Source organism: Eucyclogobius newberryi, unplaced genomic scaffold (genome assembly GCF_026437365.1).
Source record: "Eucyclogobius newberryi isolate DKJ021-1_F unplaced genomic scaffold, fEucNew1.0.hap1 SCAF_3, whole genome shotgun sequence".
NCBI classification, from domain to species: Eukaryota; Metazoa; Chordata; class Actinopteri; order Gobiiformes; family Gobiidae; genus Eucyclogobius; species Eucyclogobius newberryi.
Genome location: NW_027315945.1, coordinates 27,546,678 through 27,569,016, shown reverse-complemented (window position 1 = coordinate 27,569,016; position 22,339 = coordinate 27,546,678). Strand labels below are relative to the sequence as shown.

The 22,339-nt window shown below is 41.2% G+C and overlaps 5 protein-coding genes across 5 annotated transcripts; all 5 read left to right on the top strand.

Annotated features, from left to right (window-relative positions):
- Positions 1-178: 178 nt before the first annotated feature.
- On the top strand, positions 179-4,995 carry rbm24b (RNA binding motif protein 24b). Its single transcript, XM_072460929.1, has 4 exons — positions 179-472; positions 896-1,019; positions 1,131-1,185; positions 3,755-4,995. The coding sequence occupies exons 1-4, from the start codon at positions 305-307 to the stop codon at positions 4,104-4,106; spliced, it is 699 nt and encodes a 232-aa protein (XP_072317030.1). The 5' UTR covers positions 179-304; the 3' UTR covers positions 4,107-4,995.
- Positions 4,996-6,990: 1,995 nt separating this feature from the next.
- LOC140374550 (speriolin-like protein) lies at positions 6,991-8,771 on the top strand. Its single transcript, XM_072461489.1, has 4 exons — positions 6,991-7,141; positions 7,229-7,408; positions 7,731-7,858; positions 8,426-8,771. The coding sequence occupies exons 1-4, from the start codon at positions 6,991-6,993 to the stop codon at positions 8,756-8,758; spliced, it is 792 nt and encodes a 263-aa protein (XP_072317590.1). The 3' UTR covers positions 8,759-8,771.
- A 6,170-nt stretch (positions 8,772-14,941) lies between these two features.
- smpd5 (sphingomyelin phosphodiesterase 5) lies at positions 14,942-18,311 on the top strand. Its single transcript, XM_072461200.1, has 7 exons — positions 14,942-16,095; positions 16,696-16,771; positions 16,920-17,060; positions 17,159-17,248; positions 17,330-17,393; positions 17,753-17,912; positions 17,987-18,311. The coding sequence occupies exons 1-7, from the start codon at positions 15,019-15,021 to the stop codon at positions 18,101-18,103; spliced, it is 1,725 nt and encodes a 574-aa protein (XP_072317301.1). The 5' UTR covers positions 14,942-15,018; the 3' UTR covers positions 18,104-18,311.
- A 446-nt stretch (positions 18,312-18,757) lies between these two features.
- malsu1 (mitochondrial assembly of ribosomal large subunit 1) lies at positions 18,758-20,454 on the top strand. Its single transcript, XM_072460451.1, has 4 exons — positions 18,758-19,072; positions 19,802-19,977; positions 20,077-20,158; positions 20,236-20,454. The coding sequence occupies exons 1-4, from the start codon at positions 18,838-18,840 to the stop codon at positions 20,388-20,390; spliced, it is 648 nt and encodes a 215-aa protein (XP_072316552.1). The 5' UTR covers positions 18,758-18,837; the 3' UTR covers positions 20,391-20,454.
- A 689-nt stretch (positions 20,455-21,143) lies between these two features.
- LOC140373964 (peptide YY-like) lies at positions 21,144-22,057 on the top strand. The gene is made up of 4 exons (XM_072460721.1): positions 21,144-21,241; positions 21,353-21,535; positions 21,608-21,676; positions 21,939-22,057. Coding segments are annotated over exons 1-4 (285 nt in total). The 5' UTR covers positions 21,144-21,239; the 3' UTR covers positions 21,970-22,057.
- Positions 22,058-22,339: the final 282 nt, after the last annotated feature.

Sequence of the window (22,339 nt, the reverse complement as noted above, 5' to 3'; positions counted from 1 at the left end):
CGCCTGGACTCCGCGTTCTCCTCCTGACCCGTGTTTGAGCAGCTGTGGGACCAGTTGGCGGCCCGGTCCCGGCCCCGGTCCCAGCCCCGGTGGTCCTGTCCTGGATCTGGGTGGAGCTTTGTGACACTGACAACTGGGGCCTCAGACTGCAACAGGTGTCCGCTCCTCCTCAGCCCCAGAGACGCCCCAGAGACGCACTGCACACGCGCGCGCTCTCCGTCTGCAGCCGACCTCTGCCGCATTCACACTTTGCAACTTTATTCCACACTTTTTTTTTCTTCCACAATTCATCCGATTTGCCATCATGCACTCGGCACAGAAAGACACCACCTTCACCAAGATCTTCGTTGGAGGACTTCCCTATCACACCACCGACTCGAGCCTCAGAAAGTATTTTGAGGTGTTTGGGGACATCGAGGAGGCGGTGGTGATCACGGACCGACAGACGGGGAAGTCCAGAGGTTATGGATTTGTAAGTTTATATTTTTTCCAAGTTATTTACACCTGGTTATAGTAGTGCAGAGGAGGCACAGCTGCTGCACTCGGATGTGTCCTGCTCCAACGTGAGCCTTTTCAAATTAAATGTAGCCTTGTAAGTTTGTGTTTTCTGTAACTTGGCAATAAAAAGATCTTTAGTAGGCTGTATAAATGTCTTACCTAAAGCAATGTTCTTCTCCAGTGTGACTAAACCAGCTTTGGACCCAATTTATAATTGTGTTTGTAAAGAATATGAATCAGAATCAGACAGAAAATAGTTCAATTGGCATCGTCAAGGAACAAAATTCAAAAACCGAGGAATTTGCTAGTAAATAAAGGCATTGTGTGAAATAAATAAATACATAAAGAGTATTGTTGATACAGTTTTATGATGTTGAACGTGTCTTTTTTTTTGTAGGTCACTATGGCAGACCGGACCTCTGCTGACCGAGCTTGCAAAGACCCCAACCCCATTATAGATGGAAGGAAGGCCAATGTGAATTTGGCCTATTTGGGGGCTAAACCCAGGGTCATACAGCCAGGTCAGTGACTGCCTCTTCGCAGTGGCCATTATCCGCCCAGACGTCAGTAACAATACACGATCTGTATTAATCTGAGTCATAATCTCACATCATTGTCTCTTTATTCTTTAGGCTTTGCGTTTGGCGTTCCACAGATCCACCCGGCATTTATCCAAAGACCGTATGGGTATGTCACGTTACGAAATGCTCATTCTTAATACAATGTTTATCACTTCAACTTGTCATAATCACTGAATTGTTTTTTATCTAGTTGCTTATGACTTCAGATCATGAGCGTCAGTGTTTATTGTCAAAGAAGATGCACTACTACAGTATTTCTGCCCTCAGCATTGTCTTCATGATTGTCTGTCTCTCTCTGGCAGGCTCGGTAACGGTTAAAATAGCAGATGAAAGAAGGGACTTGATGATTTGAGGAATAGCTGAGCCGCATTGAGCGCTTAAGTGTTACCTGTAAACAATCAGACACACTGAAATGGTGACTAGCTGCATGGGAGTCTTTTTCAGTTTTTCCTCTAGTTCATAGACTGGTGTGTGCATTGTTTTCAGTATGAAGTGGTTTTTCAGTTAACTTGTGTGCTCATTTCTATTTGCAGTGGGGGAGATTGGGGCCCTACTTTATCGGGGCGTTTTATAGTGTTTTATAGGCAGATGTTCAGTAACTTTGCTTTGGGATGTCGTTTCTCTTTCCTGTTTTTAATCATTGATTTGAGCTTTAGCTTGGAGTTCATTCTGTTTTCCCAAAGCGTTCAGTTAACATTACATTGATTGTGTTTTGTTGTCAAAAGGGGGCTTGTTTTAATATCATCAGGTACTTTTTTTATGTTTTTTTTTTTTTTAAATGACCAAGTGGTCCCCTGCAACAAAACCAAACTGGCTTGCATGTCGCCGTCCCTTTTTGTTTCTTACCAATGATGTGTGTTTCTCAAAATTAACCCACTGCTTTGACTTTTTATCGTATTCAAGCAACAATTCTATAATCAACATCTTTCCAATTTGACCAAAACAGAATTGGAAGGTGAGGAAACTATGGAATAGGGTTGGAAAAAATATCAAAACAATCGTCAGCAGTTGTTAAAGGTCAGATATCCGAAGTCAACTTGGAACATTTTAGACATGAGGATTTGTTACTCATTCTCGCAACGAACAGAAATCATTTGATCATCGTTTTAAATATAGTCCGACTCAAAAGTTTACTGGAGACACTCATCTCGGGCAGTCACGCAGCAGCTGTCGGCCATAGTGATCTCTGCGGCCTCTCAAATTCAGATGGAAAATGGGAGTCACTCAGTGCAGTTAATAATGTATAGCACAGACAGAGCCACTGGGCTGTGGACAACAGGTGGGCCAAGCCATGCGTCTGTCAGGTTGGCCGCTCGCGTTGGGGGGATTACCCAAGTGCCCCAGTGATTTACAAAGCACTTTTATTTAGCTCGGCACTCGGCGTTCTAGAAAATGTCCAAGCCCTACTTTTGGCTTGTGTACATTTTATTATGTGTATACAAGATGAGTCCCAGAGCTTTAAAAAAACAACAAAAAACTCCAAAAAACATGTCTTTTGACCTGGACAAACCTTGAAACTTTGTAACCCTGTTTGCATAATACATGATGCAAATTAGCTCCCGTTACACTCTTTGTAACAGGAGTCGCTGCGTCCAGAGAGCTAGTGTGTCTATTGTCAAAGCCTCCTCAAACCTGATCAGAATAAAACTAACAAATAACCAAAAGGTTGGTCCGTTTGTGGTGTAGCAGGCCATTACAGATGAGGGGTGTTGTGTCATGTGCTGCTGCTGAGAGATCAACTTGTCCTTTTGAATGACAAGGGGAGCAGAAAATAGCATGCTTGCAGCCTCCCTTGTCAGTCAAGTTGGCATGTGCCTGTTTGTGTGGGGGTGCATGTGTGCCAGAAGCAAAGGAACTACCTATAAACAGATATCTCCGTTTCACACCCTTAAACCGGGCTGTAACTTGAATGATTGTTTAGTTTATAGGCAGACATTGCTCCAAATGTCCAGCAAATAAATGTTAAATCGCTTTGCTTGAGTTCTACAGTGTTTCTGCTCTTGATAGATGCCTAAACTCACTTTACCTTTACGTTCTCTGCTTTTATGTTTCTAACCTTAAAACACAGTGTCTTTCCGGAACCTCCCTAATCACACCAAGCAAGAACTTGGGACTTGCATAAAAAGCGGCAGCAGCGCCACTGACTGCATTGCAAGTAACTGTCTCTAACTGCCCTTGATTGGTGCTTTTGTATCAGACTTTTGTTAAAATATTGCTTTGTTTGAGATGGGAATTGTTATTAACATGTGTGGGCATGTCTATGTGTGCTGTTGCGTTTACAGTGTGTGGACAATTTAAGGTCCACTTTTATTTATCAGTTTTATTGTTTGATATGTGGTGGTTGTCGTGCAGTCGGCATTTTGTGTCAAAGACAGTTGGAGTGATTCTTAAGGGGTCAGGTTTTGCCTGTGCTCCTCTTAATGGCCTTCTATGTCACAGATTTAAAGTACTTCTGGGATTAAAAGCTGCACTTTTTCTTTGTTTTGCTGCTTAGCTAACGTTTCATTTTCTAGGTAGGGGTTTTCACTTTTTAATGAATGGATTTGCTGTGTCAAACTGGGGACTGGATTGACTTATTGTGGCGCCTGATTTCAGTTTTCACCAGTTTAGTTTCTGCGAGGGTGAATATGTTGCCGTAACATTGCTTTGACCCTGTGTTTTGGTTGGTCCCACAGGATCCCTGCACACTATGTTTACCCTCAGGCCTTTGTCCAGCCCAGTGTGGTCATCCCTCACGTCCAGCAAAGCGCGGCGTCCGCCACAGCTGCTGCTGCCACTTCTCCATATCTGGACTACACAGGAGCCACGTATGCCCAGTACTCTGCGGCAGCCACTGCTGCAGCCGCAGCTGCCGCGGCTTATGAGCAGTATCCATACGCCGCGTCTCCTGCCCCGACCAGCTACATGACCTCAGCTGGATACGGCTATGCCATGCAGCAGCCACTCGCTGCAGCTGCCACCCCAGGGGCCGCAGCAGCGTTCAGCCAGTACCAGCCTCAGCAGCTCCAGTCTGACCGCATGCAGTAAAACACACGTGTGTTAATTGAGTGGAGTTAGAAGAAAGAGTATAAGATGAGGCAGATTGTATGTCTCCTTCTACCAAAGAGTTACTCTGGAGTCACTGAACATTTTACTTGACTGGGAGCAGTATTTCATCACCAGTACACATGTAAAATATTTAATATTTATTCACTGGTAAATTATTGAATTTTAATTCAGAGTTATGGGTTTTGTTGACTCAAACTGCTGAATCAAGTTGTGGTATTTAAAATAAAATGAAGGATGCATGTTATAAATCTGGTTTCTCCTATAGCACCAATCTTAAACATATGCTTTCATTGGTACTGTAGGTTATTGAATTACAAATGTGTTCATCCAGACTCTGCAGACAAAATGTCAGTGTTTAGTGTAATATTTTACTTATTTTATGAAAATGAGGTGACATATAATGTAATATTATTCCACATTCTCCAGGCAACAGCCCCAGTTGCCTTCATGCTTCCTTTTAATTTCACCTCAAGTTTAGCATATTGTTCCGGATCACTGTATGTAAAATGCTAATTTTGACAAAGCATTTCTGTCTGAATGTGCCTTTTAAATTTAACTATTTATGTATTTATTATGAGCCTTTCAGAAACAAATCCTTATGTTCAGGGTAAGAGCTGCTGTTCTAAATCAGGAGCACAAAAGCCTGACAAAGCTTCACTTTGTATAAAGAACAAATGTAGTTATTCTCTCTTCTGTAGCCTAGCTTTTCATAGCTGAATCCTTAATGCTTTTGCAATTCTTTTTATACTGTATGTGAAACTATTCTGAGAAACTTTTAATGTTCTAAAAGCAAGGTCATCTTATACCTTGCCTGTTGGTAATGTGTAACAAAAACAAAAGCTATTTTGTTAAATAAACGAAAATGTATATTCTCAATTCTTACTGGTGTTTTTTTCCCACTGGAATGTATTCTATAAGTATTGTTTACATCGTGTCAAAATTGTAATTATTCATATGCTTCGGCTCTTGAGCAGCAGATCACATGCAGAGACGTCCCACTGGAGGGCTCCTTTCCCCCACATCCTTTGAGACTCAGACTAATGTTTATCAGGTTTAATGTTAAAGAACCCATCAACAACTGAATATTTCTGTTACAGGATAGTTCATCATTATCACTATTATTTATTTTATGTTTTATTGATGAGTTGTGAAGTTGTGAATATGAAGGTTTATGCCCTGTTTAAATGATACTATGATATAGTAGGTAGGACAGTGCTTCCACGCCCCCACAGCCTCTGGGACAGCGCAGAAGAAGAACTTGCGGTTACTTCTCATCACTGTGGATCACTTTTCTTCTTCTTAGGTGTTTTATGGTTGTTGGTATCCAAGTGTTACATTAGCATGGTACATTACCACCACCTACTTCTTCTTCTTTGGTGTTGGATCCATGACCGTCACACACAGGCTGGTGGTGATGGTGGTGATGGTGGTGGTGATGGTGGTGGTGATGGTGGTGGTGATGGTGGTGGTGATGGTGGTGATGGTGGTGGTGATGGTGGTGATGGTGGTGATGGTGGTGGTGATGGTGGTGATGATGGTGGTGATGGTGGTGGTGGTGGTGGTGATGGTGGTGATGGTGGTGATGGTGGTGATGGTGGTGGTGATGGTGGTGGTGATGGTGGTGGTGGTGGTGGTGATGGTGGTGGTGGTGATGGTGGTGGTGGTGGTGATGGTGGTGGTGATGGTGGTGATGGTGGTGGTGGTGGTGGTGATGGTGGTGGTGGTGATGGTGGTGGTGGTGGTGATGGTGGTGATGGTGGTGATGGTGGTGGTGATGATGGTGATGGTGGTGATGGTGGTGGTGATGGTGGTGGTGATGATGGTGGTGATGGTGGTGATGGTGATCGTGATGGTGGTGGTGATGGTGATGGTGGTGATGGTGGTGATGATGGTGGTGATGGTGGTGGTGATGGTGATGGTGGTGGTGATGGTGGTGGTGATGGTGGTGATGGTGGTGGTGATGGTGATGGTGGTGATGGTGGTGGTGATGGTGGTGGTGATGGTGATGGTGATGGTGGTGATGGTGGTGGTGATGGTGGTGATGGTGATGGTGGTGATGGTGGTGATGGTGATGGTGGTGGTGATGGTGGTGGTGATGGTGGTGATGGTGGTGGTGGTGGTGATGGTGATGGTGGTGATGGTGGTGATGATGGTGGTGATGGTGGTGGTGATGGTGATGGTGGTGATGGTGGTGGTGATGGTGGTGGTGATGATGGTGGTGGTGATGGTGGTGGTGATGGTGGTGGTGGTGATGGTGGTGGTGATGGTGGTGGTGATGATGGTGGTGGTGATGGTGGTGATGGTGGTGGTGATGGTGGTGGTGGTGATGGTGATGGTGGTGATGGTGGTGATGGTGGTGGTGGTGATGGTGGTGGTGGTGGTGGTGGTGGTGATGGTGGTGGTGGAGAGAGAGAGAGAGAGAGAGAGAGAGAGAGAGAGAGAGAGAGAGAGAGAGAGAGAGAGAGAGAGAGAGAGAGAGAGAGAGAGAGAGAGAGAGAGAGAGAGAGAGAGAGAGAGAGAGAGAGAGAGAGAGAAGCCCATGAGATCAAAGCGGAAAGGAATAGAATTCTTACACATTATGCTTTATATCGTCATGTCCAAAGTCTAAAACCTACAACTGTCTGAAGAACAGTCCAATTGAGAAGGCCAGAACTGATGGTTAAATAAATGATTGAAAAAAAAAACAATCATAAAATATTGCCAATTTGTCTTAAAGCATAAAAACAAATTGACAACATGATTTTTTTTTTTTTCATGACTTATCCGTCATTTTATTACACTTGAAGTGAGAAGGCCTCCATGTTCAAATCATAAGAACTAATGTTAGAATGTTGGTTTGGTTTGAGTAATGCACTGTCCCGACATGGACGAGTTTATATCAAGAAATGAAGAACTCGTGCGTGAAAACGAGCGTCTTAAAAGAGCAGTGCAAACTTTAATCAGCGAAAACAGAAATCTATTATCTACTCTGCAGAGGCTCACGGGCCGTTCCACTGAGGAAGAAACACTGCCAGGTATTAGTCAACGTATCAACTCATACAAAGTCTTTTACATTTTCTTTTCTCCTTGTCCGTTACCCTCTGTTTGATTTTGGATTTTAGCTGGACCCACGAGAACATCTGACCATCTTCAGTCCACCGTCAACGAGGAGCAGTTCGGACTGGGTTTGCAGCAGCATCGTGTATCATCTCCAGTCAATTTAAAAATGTTGTTTGAGAGTTCGAGTTACGTGGAGAATAAAGACACAGGATTTGCCAGCCAAGACTCTGTGGGCGATAAAGGTGAGTTACAGATGTGTCCCATTGTCTGTGAAGGGCTCATCCAGGACAGTCAAAGAGCATGTTTCACAATAGTCACTTGAACCTTCTAAAGATGTTTTCCTCTTTTTGAATTGTCAGTTCCGTTGTAAGACTGGTAAAAGCCTAAAAAAAAAGCCTTAATGATATGAAATCTATCTTAATTCACAGTTTATGTGGAATAAGTTCATTAGTGGTCTATATAGTTGGAGTCACAGGTACACAGACTTCAGATCAGATGACTTATTATCCCTGGAGGACAATGTATGTTTATTTATGTTATAACTTCATTTCCCTCTTTCTACAGAACTGGCTCATCAGCTGCTGGGAGAGATTGCCTATCAATTAGACAGGAGGATTCTTTCCCAAATTTTCAAGTGTAACAAAACGTTTTATGGGTACACTTTGTCAAACATACCCTGCAAGATTATTGTGGTGAGAAATTTTACCTTTTTTTTTGTTTGAATTGAAATATTATGTTTTATTTTATTGTATCATCCCGATGACAATAATCTGAGAATATTGTTGCAATCTGTCAGAAATATACCAAAATGTTACTAAAAATCTACATTTGGATTAATCAACAATGTACATGGCAAGAAATACTTAGTTATACCAAAAAGTATTTTTTTTTCTTTCTTTTTTTTTAAACCAGCTCCTCCAAACAACATTTCCAATATTATCACATATCAACCACATTCATTTTAGCAATTATTTTGATAATGTTGTGCTTAAAAGTGCACAATGTAACTCTTCTGTTGGAGGGTATGTTTGCTTCCATGGCGATGGACTTAATCTGCCTAGAAAAGTATGGCATTAAAGTAAACTGAGTAGATGCCACTAAGTATTTTTTCTTCAAGCAATAAAAACACCTAATACATGCAAACATACATCTAATGCCATACCAGGGAGCATTTTAGGCAGTGCAATAACATCTCCATGGAAACAAGCACCAGACACCTTACATAGTACACTTTTAGTAATGGTGAACTCCCTCCACAGGCCAGCGCTCATCCTCTGACAGGAAAAGTGGATGAAGATTACAGACATCACCTGAACCAGAGATATGAACACATGAAGGAGACTCTGAGTCATAACGGATACAAGATCACGCTGCATCCTCACTTTTCTGAATTCATCGTCAACACTTATGGGATATTGAAGATGAGGCCTAAAGAAGGGACCTCACAGGCAATAGACTTCTACAACCCCAGGTTTTTGAGGAGTGTCATTGAAACCACGGCTCCTCTCAAACTCCAGAATGACCTGGTGGTGTTACTCAACTGTCTGTGCGACCTGTCTGAGAAGGACACAAAGCCCCTTTTCTTGTGGTAGACGCACAAACACATCCAAATTGAAATATATAAATAAAAACAATATACGAAATGACGTCTTAAAAACATTTACTACATATCCAAGGATTTGTAGAATAGGCAATAACAGTTGAAGTCTTGGGGTCAATAGTGATTATTATTGTTAGCAGATAAAAGAAAATCACGCATTTTGACCCCAAAAGTTTAAAGTTTAAGATTGGGTTTGATATCTTCGCTAAAATTGCTAATTGATTTTAACCTCATTTCCACTGCGTAACAAATCACTTGGCGACAGAGGGCAAGACCTCTGCCGCCCTCTGCTGGCAGCTGTAGAGTTTTGCACAGAACTCGAGGTCGTTGCGTGGACTGGGCTGTTGCCCTTCCACTAGGCCGTATAGGCGGGTGACTGAATACTGTAACCAGTCATTAATTAATAGATGACCACATAGGTCAAAGTGAACAGGCACTCCTGGATTTTTTTTTTATTTAAAATTTTTAAAATATTAATTTTTTATATTTTTATTTTATTTTTTGCTTGGCGGAGTTTTTTGTGCCCCCTTCTATGTATCCAAACACTATTTTGGAATTGACAAATAAATCTAACGAAAGGAGTGTGTTACGAAGTATTCTAGCAAGGCTGGGGTGTCACCTCTGGATAGACAGAACAGGCTAGAATATTATTTCTTTGTTTTTGCTTGGCACAATTATTATTATTTTTTTTTGGGGGGGGGGTGTTAGCTCGCCTAGGGCACCAAATGTGCTGGGGCCGGCCCTGGTTTCTCCAAAGCCAAACATTCATTTATTTTAAGATGTAAGACGTGAACCACCAACCTCAGACCATTTAAAGTTAGTTCAACAAGCCTGAATAATGCATGTATTCTTACGCATAGAGTACAGGGACTTATGTATAGGCTAAGTGACATACTTTTATGATGGGAAAAGTGTCCCTTACCAAACAGTAGTATATCTAAGTGTATTTTAAGTATACTTATTTTTAACTAATAATGTAATAGTTAACTTTTGGTTTACTTTCTAAATACCTTTTAGACTTATACTTTACAAAGTTCATTTTAGATATACTCATATAAGCATGTCTTCAACATGAGCCTGAAGCTGAGGGTGGTACCACAGGTCTGGAAGACCTCCTGTCTGGTACCTGTGCCCAAGACACCGCGCGCCAAAGACCTCAACAGGCTCAGGCCGGTGGCTCTTACGTCCCACCTGATGAAGACATTGGAGCGGCTAGTCCTGGACCACCTCCGCTCCACCGTGAGCTCAGCCATGGACCCGCTGCAGTTTGCATATCGGCCTGGCATCGAAGTGGAGGACGCCGTCATCTCCCTGCTGCACCGCTCTCTCTCTCACCTGGAAAAGCCTGGCAGCTCTGTGAGGATTCTGTTCTTCGATCTCTCCAGTGCCTTCAACACCATCCAGCCGCTGCTCCTGAGGGACAAGCTGGAGACGGCTGGTGTGGAGTATGACCTGGCAGAGTGGATCCTGGACTACCTCACAGACCGACCCCAGTTTGTGAGAACCCGGGACTGTGTGTCTGACACTCGGACCTGCAGTGTGGGGGCGCCCCAGGGCACTGTCCTCGCGCCCTTTCTCTTCACCCTTTACACTGCAGACTTCAGACATGACACGGACAGCTGTGTCCTGCAGAAGTTCTCTGACGACTCTGCCATCATCTGACTCATCATGGACGACGATGACGCGGAGTACAGAGGACTGGCGCAGGACTTTGTGGACTGGTGTCAGCGGAACCACCTCCTCATCAACGCGGGGAAGACCAAGGAGATGGTGGTGGATTTCCGCAGACGCCACCCCACTGCCCCCTCACCAGTGAACATCCAGGGATGGGACATTGAGAGAGTGGACTCATACAAGTACCTGGGTGTTCATCTGAACCACAAACTGGACTGGACTCATAACACAGACGCACTGTACAGGAAGAGCCAGAGTCGACAGCAGCATCACAGAGAGGGAGAGGAAGAAGCTGGACAAAGTCATCAAGAAGTCCAGCTCCGTCCTGGGCTGCGCTCTGGACTCGGTGCAGGAGGTGGGGGACAGAAGGGTCCTGGCTAAATTTACATCTATGCTGGACCATGAGTGTCACCCCCTGCAGGACACTGTCCGCTCTGGAGAGCAGCTTCAGTGAGAGACTGATCCACCCTCGATGTGTGAAGGAGACGTTTCACAGGTCTTTCCTTCCTGCTGCTGTCAGACTCTACAATGAACACTGTTAGCCCTGAACACGTGTATAAGTAAGTAAGTAAGTACATTTTATTTGTATAGCACCTTTCACAGACAGGAGTCACAAAGTGCTTCACAAAAACACAGAATAACATGGGTACATGGGTATACTGTCATACCCATGTGCAATACTGACATAATCATGTGCAATACTGACATATAATGTCAATCATATTGGTGCAATATTCTCTGTCCATATAACTGCTGTAAATAAGAGTGTTACTTTTTAAAAAAAAACTTTTTATTAAGAATATAAGAGTTTTTTTATAAGAGCTTTTCTATCAAGAAAAGTTTTCTGTAAGTTATCTGTTCTTATACTTCTGTACCTACTTTGTGTTGCAACCCTCGAATTTCCCCATTGTGTGGACAAATAAAGGCTTATCTTATTTTATGCATATGAAAATGCATGAAAATCAGAGTAAACTCTACGTGTCCTTGTGTGTACAGTTATAGCTGTGGTAAAAAGTATTCATACATTTTGATTCAGTCTTATATTTGTTGTGATCTGCAATTCAGTTTAAGTCACTCAGGGCTATGCTGTGAGCCTCATTGGTCATGCACACTGTAGATGAACCAGACAGAAAACTATTTCTCCAGACATTTATTAGCAAAAAATATTCACTTTGACCTATGTGGTCATCTATTAATTAATGACTGGTTACAGTATTCATTAACACAGGATCACACATGTCACACATTGTCCCGTTCATATGGATTTGGCAAAGTGTACAGTTTATCAACTTTCAAAAACCACACATTTCTTCAATATATCAGGGCAAATGGCACATATGGCACATTCACTTCATGTATAAATAATACCTCTACATTTATCTGTGAATCTTTACACAAAGGTGGGCCAGATTTTGCTAGCTCCTCAACTAAAACACAGCATTGTTTGGTACATTGACGACATCCTGGATTTTGATTCACACTTAAGTTTAAAGATAACCGAGCCGTTGATAAAAACAAGTTTTTCCATTGTTCAAAAGTTCAATAACTTGATACAAAATAGGCCAAATGCTACATTTTGAACTCTTAAACACTGGTGCACTGTCACAATTCCAAATTAACGTCAAGTCATCTTTTCCGAGAACTCCACTGCCACGCAGCTTTTGGTCGTTCTGACTGTATGTTAGCTTGTCACTAACATACAGTCAGAATAAATCTAACATACAGTCAGAATAAATCTAACATACAGTCAGAATTAATCTAACATACAGTCAGAATTAATTTAACATACAGTCAGAATGAATCCCAGGCACTCCCACACTTTGAGTATGACAGGCACTCCTACACATGGAGTGAGACAGGCACTCCATGTAGGCACTCCTACACATGGAGTGAGACAGGCACTCCATGTAGGCACTCCTACACATGGAGTGAGACAGGCACTCCATGTAGGCACTCCTACACATGGAGTGAGACAGGCACTTCATGTAGGCACTCCTACACATGGAGTGAGACAGGCACTCCTACACATGGAGTGAGACAGGCACTCCTACACATGGAGTGAGACAGGCACTCCTACACATGGAGTGAGACAGGCACTCCTACACATGGAGTGAGACAGGCACTCCTACACATGGAGTGAGACAGTATTTTGGGGAGAATTGGGCCTCGCTAATCATTCATGTTCAGTCAATTAACAGTGGTTTAAGTAAAAACAAAAACAAGAACTTAGAAGTACATTTTAAGTTTACTTTCATAAACTAAAAGTGTACTCCTAAAATACTTAAAGTATACTTAAAAATGTACTTATATAAACATAAAAGTGGGCCAATTTAGTCCCAAGAAGTATGTTCTATGTAAACAATAGTACACTTGCATCGGCATACTTGATTCACGTATACCTAATGTTTACTAGAAGTGTACTTCTTTTTGGTTAGGGTGCGAAGGATTAGGTTCTATGTACTAGAGGATGTCACGATTATTGTGAGAAAAAACATCACGATTTAACGATTATTCTCGATTATTGAGACTGTGATCAAACAACAGTCAAATCTTTCGTTGTCCTTCATTCCCGTGGTCTGACACATATTATTCTTGTTGGTGACCGGCTTTACGAAATTGAACTCTCTGAAAAACAAAATAGAGTTAAATGTGACAAAAACAGTCCGATTTAAAACAGTTCTTAACACAGTTCTCTTGGACTATATATATATATTAAACCAAAAATACTTGCATTTGCTTCTAAAAGTGTCACAATTATTATTATTTGTTTTTTACGATTATATTGTGACCTGAATAATCACAATTATCGATTAACCTAATAATCTTGACATCCCATGTACATTTACCGTGACACGTTTTGTACTTTACGTTATTTTTACGGTTTAATCTTTATTCTTTTATTTACTGCATTTATTTCATACAAAGGCCTACAACATGACTTTACTCTTACTTATGTTTCTGTTTGTTCCTGTTCATAAACCGTAAATCTGAAGCGCTCCATTGGCACGCGCGGGGGGCGGGGCTTAGCAGACGGGACGTTCAAACCTCCGCAAACACATCCTGTCCGCCCGCCCCACGGTCTCTGCCCCGTCCCGGCCCCGTCTCTGCGTCTCTGTAAAGCCCGGAGTTTTCCACACATCCTCCACTACAACGAGCGTGAGCCTCGATTCGGTTCTTTACAAACGCCGGGGAGCATCCACATCCGGGTCCGAGCGAAGGTAAGCGAGAGACGGGGGAGGACGCCACGTAGAGTGAGGTGTGCTCGAGACGCTATAACACTGCACCATCTGCACGGGACAGGTGACTCCTCCTTTAGCTCGCGGGCACCGGGAGCCACGGAAAAGCACCGCAATCAGAGGAAGAATGCGCAACCGTGTACTTCAGTATCTTTATTATTGAGTGTGTGTTTGTACTCGCGTAGCTCACCTTGACCAGCTAACCTTGTTCACAGCTGTAGTGAGTCAGAGTCAGGGCAGTGGCAGGGTTACCTTGTCCCAGAAGAGCCTTTGTCCCGTCTGAGGATGTGGATCTGGGGTGATTGGTTCATGTGGGACGTCAAAAAACTGTTTAAGGAGAATAAAGTTTGACACTACGTGCAGTAAAAGAGCATCAGTCTGACAGTCATGTAGTAGATAGTGTCAGCTCATCTTCTGTACAGGTTAAAGCAACAGTGTGTAACTTTCTGGAGGTGGCATGTCACTTGTATGATTCTGAGGGAATTAAAACATGTAACATTCTCCATGCAGATAGTTCAGTTTTATGCCATAATGTGTAGATTATTATAGCCAAAGTAAGAAGCAGGGGGAGGCTCCTTCAGGCCAAGTACAAGTCAGGTTTGTGGAGATGCAGCTGGCTCAAAGTAACGTTTTTCCAGGGCAATAAAAACAACCAAAATTAAGACGTAAACGTGCTATAAACGAGTATTTTTTTTGGCTAAAAGGTTATGTACTTTAAAGGCTTTTGAGAAAACGTGTTATGCTCGTCTGTGTATTTATTATCAAACTATAACATGTGTACTCTGTAGGTCATGATTCATCTTTAACCGCTTGATCTTAAATGGTCTGATTATAGAAATGGGTCCAGGCCTGGCTCAAAACGGCATTTCACCATTACAAGCATTTCAATTACGTCTTTTTATTGTTCAAAATTGAAAAATGTGACATTTTTGAACCCCACATAAAAGAGTACAGAGAGGTAGGTGGAGATGGCAATCGCGCCTCAGTTGCAGGACAATTACAGGAGGATGAATCAATCAAAATACAACTCTGAGCAAACTAATCATGGGTTAACACCATTATAACACTGCAGATCTCTGGATTAATGAGCTGATTTTTAGGTCTTGCCGTTGTCAGTCATCGGGACGTCTTGCTAAACTTGTAAGCCAACAAAATACTGTGATCATGTCAGCACATGTAGTTTTGTACCTGCCTGTATCGACACATGTTTCTGGTAAACAACTGATTCTATTTTGTGATGTTCTTTTTTGCTTCATTTTAGCCACCTCCGCTTTGCCTGACGTGAAGAAGGAAAGCTGGAAGTGAAATGTTTTTTCTTCTGACTGTTTCCTAAAGGAGGGTTATGGCCCTGCGAACCTCTGCCTTTCCAAACTGGTTTGTTGCAGCCATCCACGCAATAGGCTGGGTTTTAATTGCTCCTTGCTTCTGGTTCCTGGATCGGTTTATTGCCACATGGAAATCCACAACGTTGGAGAGAACCCAGCGACGCGACGAGGAATGTTACCTTCATCCCCTGGACCTTTGCATCGGCTCAATCTCCTTTTTAATTCTTTTCCTGATCGCGTGCCCCTTTGCCTTCATCGGCTTCTTGCTGTGGGCCCCTCTTCAGTCGTGTCGCAGACCGTTCTCCTACCACAGAGAGACAAAAACCCCGGAAAATGAGACCAGCTTCAAGTCCACCGAGAAGACCTCAATTGGATTTGCCACCGCTAATTTGTGTCTTTTACCCGACGGCCTGGCTCGCTTCAACAACCTCGGACACACCCAGCGCAGAGCAACCGCCATCGGTCAGCGCATCGTGCACGCCGTCCACCATCCGCAGATACGCATCGTCGTGGAGTCTCCGAGCAGCTGCGGCGAGCTCAGCCCCTCGGCCAGCATCCTCACGGAGGTCATCTCGCCGTGCCACGAGGCCACGGCCAAAGTGGCTCCGGCGACTGCCAACTACGGCTCCACCTCCGAGAATCCCGGCGCAACTTCGAGGCCGGCGAGTAACGAGGCGGCGGCCGACGACCAGTCCTTGGACTCCCCGACGACGCCGCTGAATTCGAATCACAACTCCAACGGGCAGGAGGCGACGCCCGCTCTGCTGACCCGCGGCCACAGCTCGGAGGACAATGTCACGTGGCAGGTGTCGTCGTTATTTCCGACTAACGTGGACGTGATTTGTCTGGAAGAGGTGTTTGATAAAAGAGCCGCGCAGAAGCTCATAAATCTGCTCAAGCCGGTGTTTGGGCACATCCTGTATGACGTTGGCGTGTACGCTTGCCAGCCGCCGTGCACGTGCTCCACATTCAAGTTCTTTAACAGCGGCCTGTTTGTCGCCAGCCGCTTCCCGGTGCTGCAGGCCCAGTACAACTTCTTTCCAAACAGCCGCGGGGAGGATGCGCTCGCTGCCAAAGGGCTGTTGGCCACGAAGGTAGAAATGTGTTGTTTTTAAGAGTCTGTGGTTCTCATCGGGTGTGACCTCGGGACTCTTCTTTTACACGCCACAAACGCAAATGAAAATACTCATGTCAGTGTATTAGATTAAAACGTTTGGTGTTTGACCTTTTTTTAATCAACAAGGCTGAGTGGAGGAGCCAAAATGTGTACTCGAGTAAGATCAATGTTGATTCATTTATTATTATTATTATTATATCACTCAAATAAGTAACTTTTTTTTCTTATTATTCTAAAAAAACTATTCTGATTTATAAGGAAATGTAACTGGAAAGACAAAAACATTAAATAATGCACAGATTCTTATATTTCCAAAGAATAGACATAAAAATGACCAAAGACACAATTATCTGGCGGAAGTGCAAATGTTTGAATAAATTAATGTTGCCACGTGTGGACTTTACTTGCAGTGGGAACGGTAAACAAAACTAAACACTATTGACTTAATCATTCATCAGGTGATTGTTGGGAAACGTTCACAACCCATTGAATATAGACGGACACACCCGCTGAGAACCGCTGCTTAAACCATTGACTGTACAATAAAATGTAACGATTGCTTTTTTAATTTGTGTAGCTGCTTATTGGGAAGAATGAAAGACAAAACAACGTGGTCGGATATTTTAATTGCACACATCTTCACGCCCCTGAAGGCAAGTACGAAGTTTGTTTTACTTAATGTAAACTCTGAATCTATACATATATATACGTACAGTAAAGTCAACTCATCAGTGTCTAAATTTATTAAACTTGCAATTGTCAAGAGTTTATTAATCATCTTATATGCATGTGTATTTACAGGTGAGGGAGAAATCCGTTGTGAACAGTTGAATATGGTAACCAAATGGATCACAGATTTTCAATTGGCCAACACGTTCCCGGACGAAGATGTGGTGTTTGACGTTCTCTGTGGAGATTTTAATTTTGACAACTGCTCACCTGGTGCGTCCGTTCATTCTTCAATCGGAACATTCATCTCTTGTTTTGTTCCATTGGCATTAGTCTTAATCTGTTCTCAAACTGATGCGTTTGCGCTTTAGATGACACGTTGGAACAGAATCATTCTCTGTTTGAGATGTACACAGATCCATGTAGGGCTGGTCCTGGCAAAGAGAAGCCTTGGGTCACTGGTCAGTATCGTATACTAACGATTACTTCAAATGGAGCACTGAGTAATGGATTTTGGAAGTAATTGCACTTTTTTCCTTCAGGAACTCTTCTGGAGCAGCCCACGTTGTATGAGGAAGATGTGAAGTCCCCAGACAGTTTGCAAAGGTATAATTTATGTTGGGACAAATGGGTCGCAATTTAGCAAAATAAATGCAACTAATTGATTATTGCAATCTTCAGCTATTTTAAATGTGTAAAAAAAAATAATAATTGCTGAGTGAATGGGTTTTATGACTTTGTATTAACAGTAAATGCATCAAAATGACAGGAAAATTATATATTTAATTTTTGACAAGTGTATATAAGAATCTCATGTTCACACAGACCCCAAGACCCATTGATTTAATCTGGGTACAAAATTGGCAGTGCAGTTAATTGGCAAAATAATTGTTTGTTGCATCGCTAAATACTCACTTGAACCTCTTCTGGTTGATGCCAATAGATTTGTCTTATTTTAAACCTAGAACCCTGGGAGACGAGGAGTTGAGGAAGCAGTACGTCTCTCCTCCTGTCCCTGCTGCAGGACGACCCCTGGTTTACCCTGAAAATGGTCAACCGTGGATCGGGCGTCGAATTGACTACATCTTGTATCGTGAAAGCTCACTTTCAAAACACTACAAAACGGTGAGTTATTGGCCCTTGCGGCGTAACTTTGAATAGATAGTAATCTGAAAAATGTATCTGTGTCTTTCTTGTAGGAAACGGAAGAGGTGCACTTTATAACTCATTTGGCTGGACTTACAGACCATATCCCTGTCTGTGTAAGGCTTGGTATAAAAAATGACACAGTGAATATTGAAAATGAGAATCAATAAGAAAAAAGGAACTGATTTCACTGGTCAGGTTTACACAAATGTAAGTTAAGAGAATGTGTAGCGACACTCATTATGATTGATTTGATAGTTTAGGACCATGAAATTAGTGGCCTTTTCAGGCCTCGTCACTTTTGTATAAGATATGTATAAGGTATTTTTATCCTTTTGTACTGTACATTTTACATTGAAATAAATTGTAACTGATTTTGACATACTGTTTGTTTTGTTAACACAGGAAAGTCATAATATGGAATGTTGGTGTTTACAATTATTGTGAAGGGGAAAAAAATATTGACACTCGATAGCACACCATAGAATCTTATTTTATCATTTCATTTTTGTTGTCTAATATGTTACCAATCCTCAAGTATGTGAAAAAAACCCATAAAAAAGCATTTCTGGAGTTTACATTGAAATTAAATCACTTAATTTTACAAATTTTACTTCTAAAATAATAATTATTGTTTTTTTAGTTCTTAAGATGATTGATAAACCAACTCATGTTGATATCCCTATCTCACACAAAATAAAAATAGCATTTTATATTGTAACTAATGGTGATTTCATTCAGAAGGTTTTCTTCAGTTCTGTCCGTGACCTGCAGGGGGCGCTGTGCAAAGAGGGAACCAAACACAAAGAAGTCCAGCAACCAATTAAATCCAAGATCACATTTCTACTTCCTGTTTTTTAGCCATGCTCACTGTCTATCCGTGTTTACCACATTTGGCTGCAAGATGAACATTTTCAACAACATTAAGCCTCTTTCTAGGCTCTCTTTGTCATGTGCCAGTTGCGTTATGACAAAGATGAGGTTCCACAATCACAGGACTCGTCCAGCGCACCCATGGGTGCATCAGAGGAACACTGTGTTCCCCTTCAGACCCTTTTCAGACAATAAGAACGATTTAAACCATTTGCACAAAGCTGATCCGACAAGTGACTCAAGTGACAGCTACACCAGAGATAAAGGTGAGTTAAGGTCACTGCAAAATGAAGATACTAACTGGTTAAAGGTTTAGCAAATTAAATCAAAACTGACTTTACCTCTGTTCACACACATCCTTTATTGTTTATTTTATTGTGTCGAGCGGAATTATTAACATGTTCAATTGTAATAATGTCTAAAAAGTAGTTTTAGAATTGTAAAGAGTTTCTCTAAAGAAATACCTTTAATTTAAAGGAATTTAAATGTGCTATGTTCAGGCTATCCTTTCAGTCATATGCACAGCTAAACAAAACTGTTTTTATCTTAGATTTGAACATTGCCAGAGCAGAACATCTTCAGAAAGACTGTTCCAGATTTTAGCTGCATAAAACTGAAACGCAGATTCCCCATGTTTAGTTGATGTATTTATATTTCATCTATCTATATATTTCTATCTATTTTATTATTTTTATGAAATTTTATTTAATAATGCAGCCATTTTTGTTATAAAATGTTCATTTGGTGAGGGTCCAGAGATCAATAAATTATTACTAAAGTAGGAAATGATTAAAAAAGTTAACTAGTTATTGTTGAGATTTATTGTTGCAAATCTATTGTATTGTTCTATGATTATTTCGCTTCTTATTGGGGTTTTTAGGTGTATTATTGAGCTACATCGACCAATTAATTATCCTATGTATAAATGTTGCTGATGTTGCTGATGATGATGATGATGATGATGATGATGATAATAATAAATTGTGCTCCTACAGTTTTCCCTCAAGATTTCTCTCTGGATGTGCTGGTGGCTCTTCTAAAGCAGGAAAATGCTCTGGACATGTGCGTCGTTAAAGTACCAGAGCAGATTAATTATGCTCAGTACTTTATTGTTGTCAGTGGCTACTCAACAAGACACCTCAAGGCTATGGCACTTTATGCTATCAAAGTGGTAATATCACATTTCAATTTTAAACATCGCACTGTCCTCCACTTTTTCTACTTCTGGGTTATGACTGTTTTTTTGTTTTTTTTGTGTGTTTCTTTTCAGTATAAATATTTGAAGAAAAGTCATGAAACAAACGTCATAATTGAAGGAAAAGACACAGAGGACTGGATGTGTATAGACTTTGGTATTGCATTTTCAGTAACACTTCAGTTTTCACATAATGGCTCTTCTTTCTAATAAAGAACATGCTCTTTTGATCAGGTGATATGGTGGTTCATTTTATGCTCCCGGAGTCCAGGGACGTGTATGAACTGGAGAAGCTGTGGACGCTCCGCAGCTACGATGAACAGCTCAGGAAAATGCCCGTGGAGACATTACCAGAGGATTTTATTTATGATCTAGAAGTTACAAAGTGATTCTAAATATAAAACCCATAGTTTGTGAAAATATAATGTTATTAAACCTTCAAATTTGTCCACACTGAAATTTGTTTTTATTTGTTTTACAAATGTTTATAACATTTTATTTCAAAAGTGTTGTTCCTTTAATTCGTTCTTATAGTATACAAAATAATGTATATTTCATTAACATTTATTTTTATATATGATATATTTTATATAAATATTGTGTTTTAAACATAATATAAAAAACCCTTCAGTAATAGTTGTCAGTACTTTTGTGAGAAATATACTGTGCTTTCTGCGTGAAAACTAAAGTGACAGTCAAAGGAAACAACCACACCAATCTGTCAAATCTCTGCTCTTTAGGAGAAGTGCTCTTCACAGAAAATAGTTTCAATTAAAGTAGTCTTGGTGTTAAAGGGTTGAAAGCTTTTGTGCCCTGTTATCTGAAAAACTGGGTTCCATTTACCGGTACTGCCTGTTGCGTAAAGTTGTAAATTAGAAGGTTTAAACTTTTGTCAATACAAATATGATACATTTTAAAAGATTTCATTTATTTTGGAATCACATTTCTAATGCAAATCCAACCCTTTCAGATTGTCTTTGTTTCTGGGTTATTATTTACAACAGAAAGACACGTAAATTGTTGGGTTTTCTTGAAAACATGGCATTTAACAATGTGATATTTATTTCTGAATCAATGAAGAGCAGTTAATTTCTCAGAGGTAAAGTTACTCTTGAGAGAGGGAGAGTTCACTCACCCTCCGTCCCTCCCATCAGATGAACACTATAAAAGTCCACGGAAAATACTTACAAGATTTGTGGAAGAGGTGGTAAACAGACTAAAGCTGCATCTACGAAACAATGTAAGTAGATATCTATGTTCAAATGTATATTATTTTAAGTGTCCTTGCTATTATTTTTATTATTATTATTTTAATCTAAATTGTATGTGTCATGGGTTGTGTGTGACCCAGGAACCAGTCCGGAGCAGTGATGTCGTTGAACATTCTGGCTTTCTGCCTCCTGGTGTGCCTCTTTTTGGGAACAGAGGCATATCCAGTGAAGCCCGTCAGTCCCAGAGAAGGCGCTCCTCCCGAGGAGCTTGAAAAATTCTTCTCTGCAATAAGACACTACATCAACCTTATTACAAGACAGAGGTTAGTGTGCTGATGGATAGATTAAACAGTGTGTCATCGTGATGGAGTCATTTCATTTTGTTCTTTCGACAGGTATGGAAAGAGAGACGTCCAAGACAATGGATTTTCAGATGTATTGGTGCCAGGGAACAACTATAACGGGTTAGCGAGCACAATTGTATCACTTGCAAGCCTGATGTAGTTAATTAGTGTAAATATGGCTCATGTAAAATCAAAACTTAATTGTAAATGTTTCTAATGATAAAATTGCATAATGCCATCCAAAGTTAAAAGTCCATACTGTATATTTTGGTCTTAGTAGTCATTCAAAGTCTTTCATTGTCTCCAAAGCATATTCCTAGTTTGTTTCCTGGTCAAGACTGGGAAGAAAACCTTTACTGATTCTGATATTCCTTTGTTCTAGGCTTGATGGTTTGCCTGTGATCGTATGGTAAAAGAAAACCCAGTATATTACCACTTGTCCCTACAAACCTGAGTTTCTTTATGTTTCAACTTGCATGCAATAAATATTTTGCCAAGATATTTCTGTCTGTGGTTGTTCAATTTATTTCCAATCCACCAGACTGTTGCAACATTGTTTCGTTCAGAAATGGAGTCAGAGTGACCTCTACTGGTAAATGTTAAGTGTGTTTAAATAATGTAAGCACTAAAAAATTATCTTTTTGGTTCTTTTTTTCATTGTTGCTTGTATCTTTGAATATTTTGACTCAAAATAAGCGTATCGTATTATATGCGTGGTATTTTCTTTTCTTCTTCATTTTAATGGTCTTTTCTGCTACAGTCTTTATTTCTAACATAAAATAA

What these genes read in the sequence shown, in the direction of transcription:
- malsu1 (XM_072460451.1), top strand. Translation starts at nt 18,838, where the DNA reads ATGAACATTTTCAACAACATTAAGCCTCTTTCTAGGCTCTCTTTGTCA. An exon ending in CAGCTACACCAGAGATAAAG is followed by an intron (nt 19,073 to 19,801) that starts GTGAGTTAAGGT and finishes GTGCTCCTACAG; the next exon opens with TTTTCCCTCAAGATTTCTCT. An exon ending in CTGGATGTGTATAGACTTTG is followed by an intron (nt 20,159 to 20,235) that starts GTATTGCATTTT and finishes TCTTTTGATCAG; the next exon opens with GTGATATGGTGGTTCATTTT.
- LOC140374550 (XM_072461489.1), top strand. Translation starts at nt 6,991, where the DNA reads ATGGACGAGTTTATATCAAGAAATGAAGAACTCGTGCGTGAAAACGAG. An exon ending in TGAGGAAGAAACACTGCCAG is followed by an intron (nt 7,142 to 7,228) that starts GTATTAGTCAAC and finishes TTTGGATTTTAG; the next exon opens with CTGGACCCACGAGAACATCT. An exon ending in TACCCTGCAAGATTATTGTG is followed by an intron (nt 7,859 to 8,425) that starts GTGAGAAATTTT and finishes CTCCCTCCACAG; the next exon opens with GCCAGCGCTCATCCTCTGAC.
- LOC140373964 (XM_072460721.1), top strand. An exon ending in AACCTTATTACAAGACAGAG is followed by an intron (nt 21,536 to 21,607) that starts GTTAGTGTGCTG and finishes TTCTTTCGACAG; the next exon opens with GTATGGAAAGAGAGACGTCC. An exon ending in CCAGGGAACAACTATAACGG is followed by an intron (nt 21,677 to 21,938) that starts GTTAGCGAGCAC and finishes CCTTTGTTCTAG; the next exon opens with GCTTGATGGTTTGCCTGTGA.
- rbm24b (XM_072460929.1), top strand. Translation starts at nt 305, where the DNA reads ATGCACTCGGCACAGAAAGACACCACCTTCACCAAGATCTTCGTTGGA. An exon ending in AGTCCAGAGGTTATGGATTT is followed by an intron (nt 473 to 895) that starts GTAAGTTTATAT and finishes TTTTTTTTGTAG; the next exon opens with GTCACTATGGCAGACCGGAC. An exon ending in TTTATCCAAAGACCGTATGG is followed by an intron (nt 1,186 to 3,754) that starts GTATGTCACGTT and finishes TTGGTCCCACAG; the next exon opens with GATCCCTGCACACTATGTTT.
- smpd5 (XM_072461200.1), top strand. Translation starts at nt 15,019, where the DNA reads ATGGCCCTGCGAACCTCTGCCTTTCCAAACTGGTTTGTTGCAGCCATC. An exon ending in TTTTGACAACTGCTCACCTG is followed by an intron (nt 17,061 to 17,158) that starts GTGCGTCCGTTC and finishes TTTGCGCTTTAG; the next exon opens with ATGACACGTTGGAACAGAAT. An exon ending in AGAGAAGCCTTGGGTCACTG is followed by an intron (nt 17,249 to 17,329) that starts GTCAGTATCGTA and finishes TTTTTCCTTCAG; the next exon opens with GAACTCTTCTGGAGCAGCCC.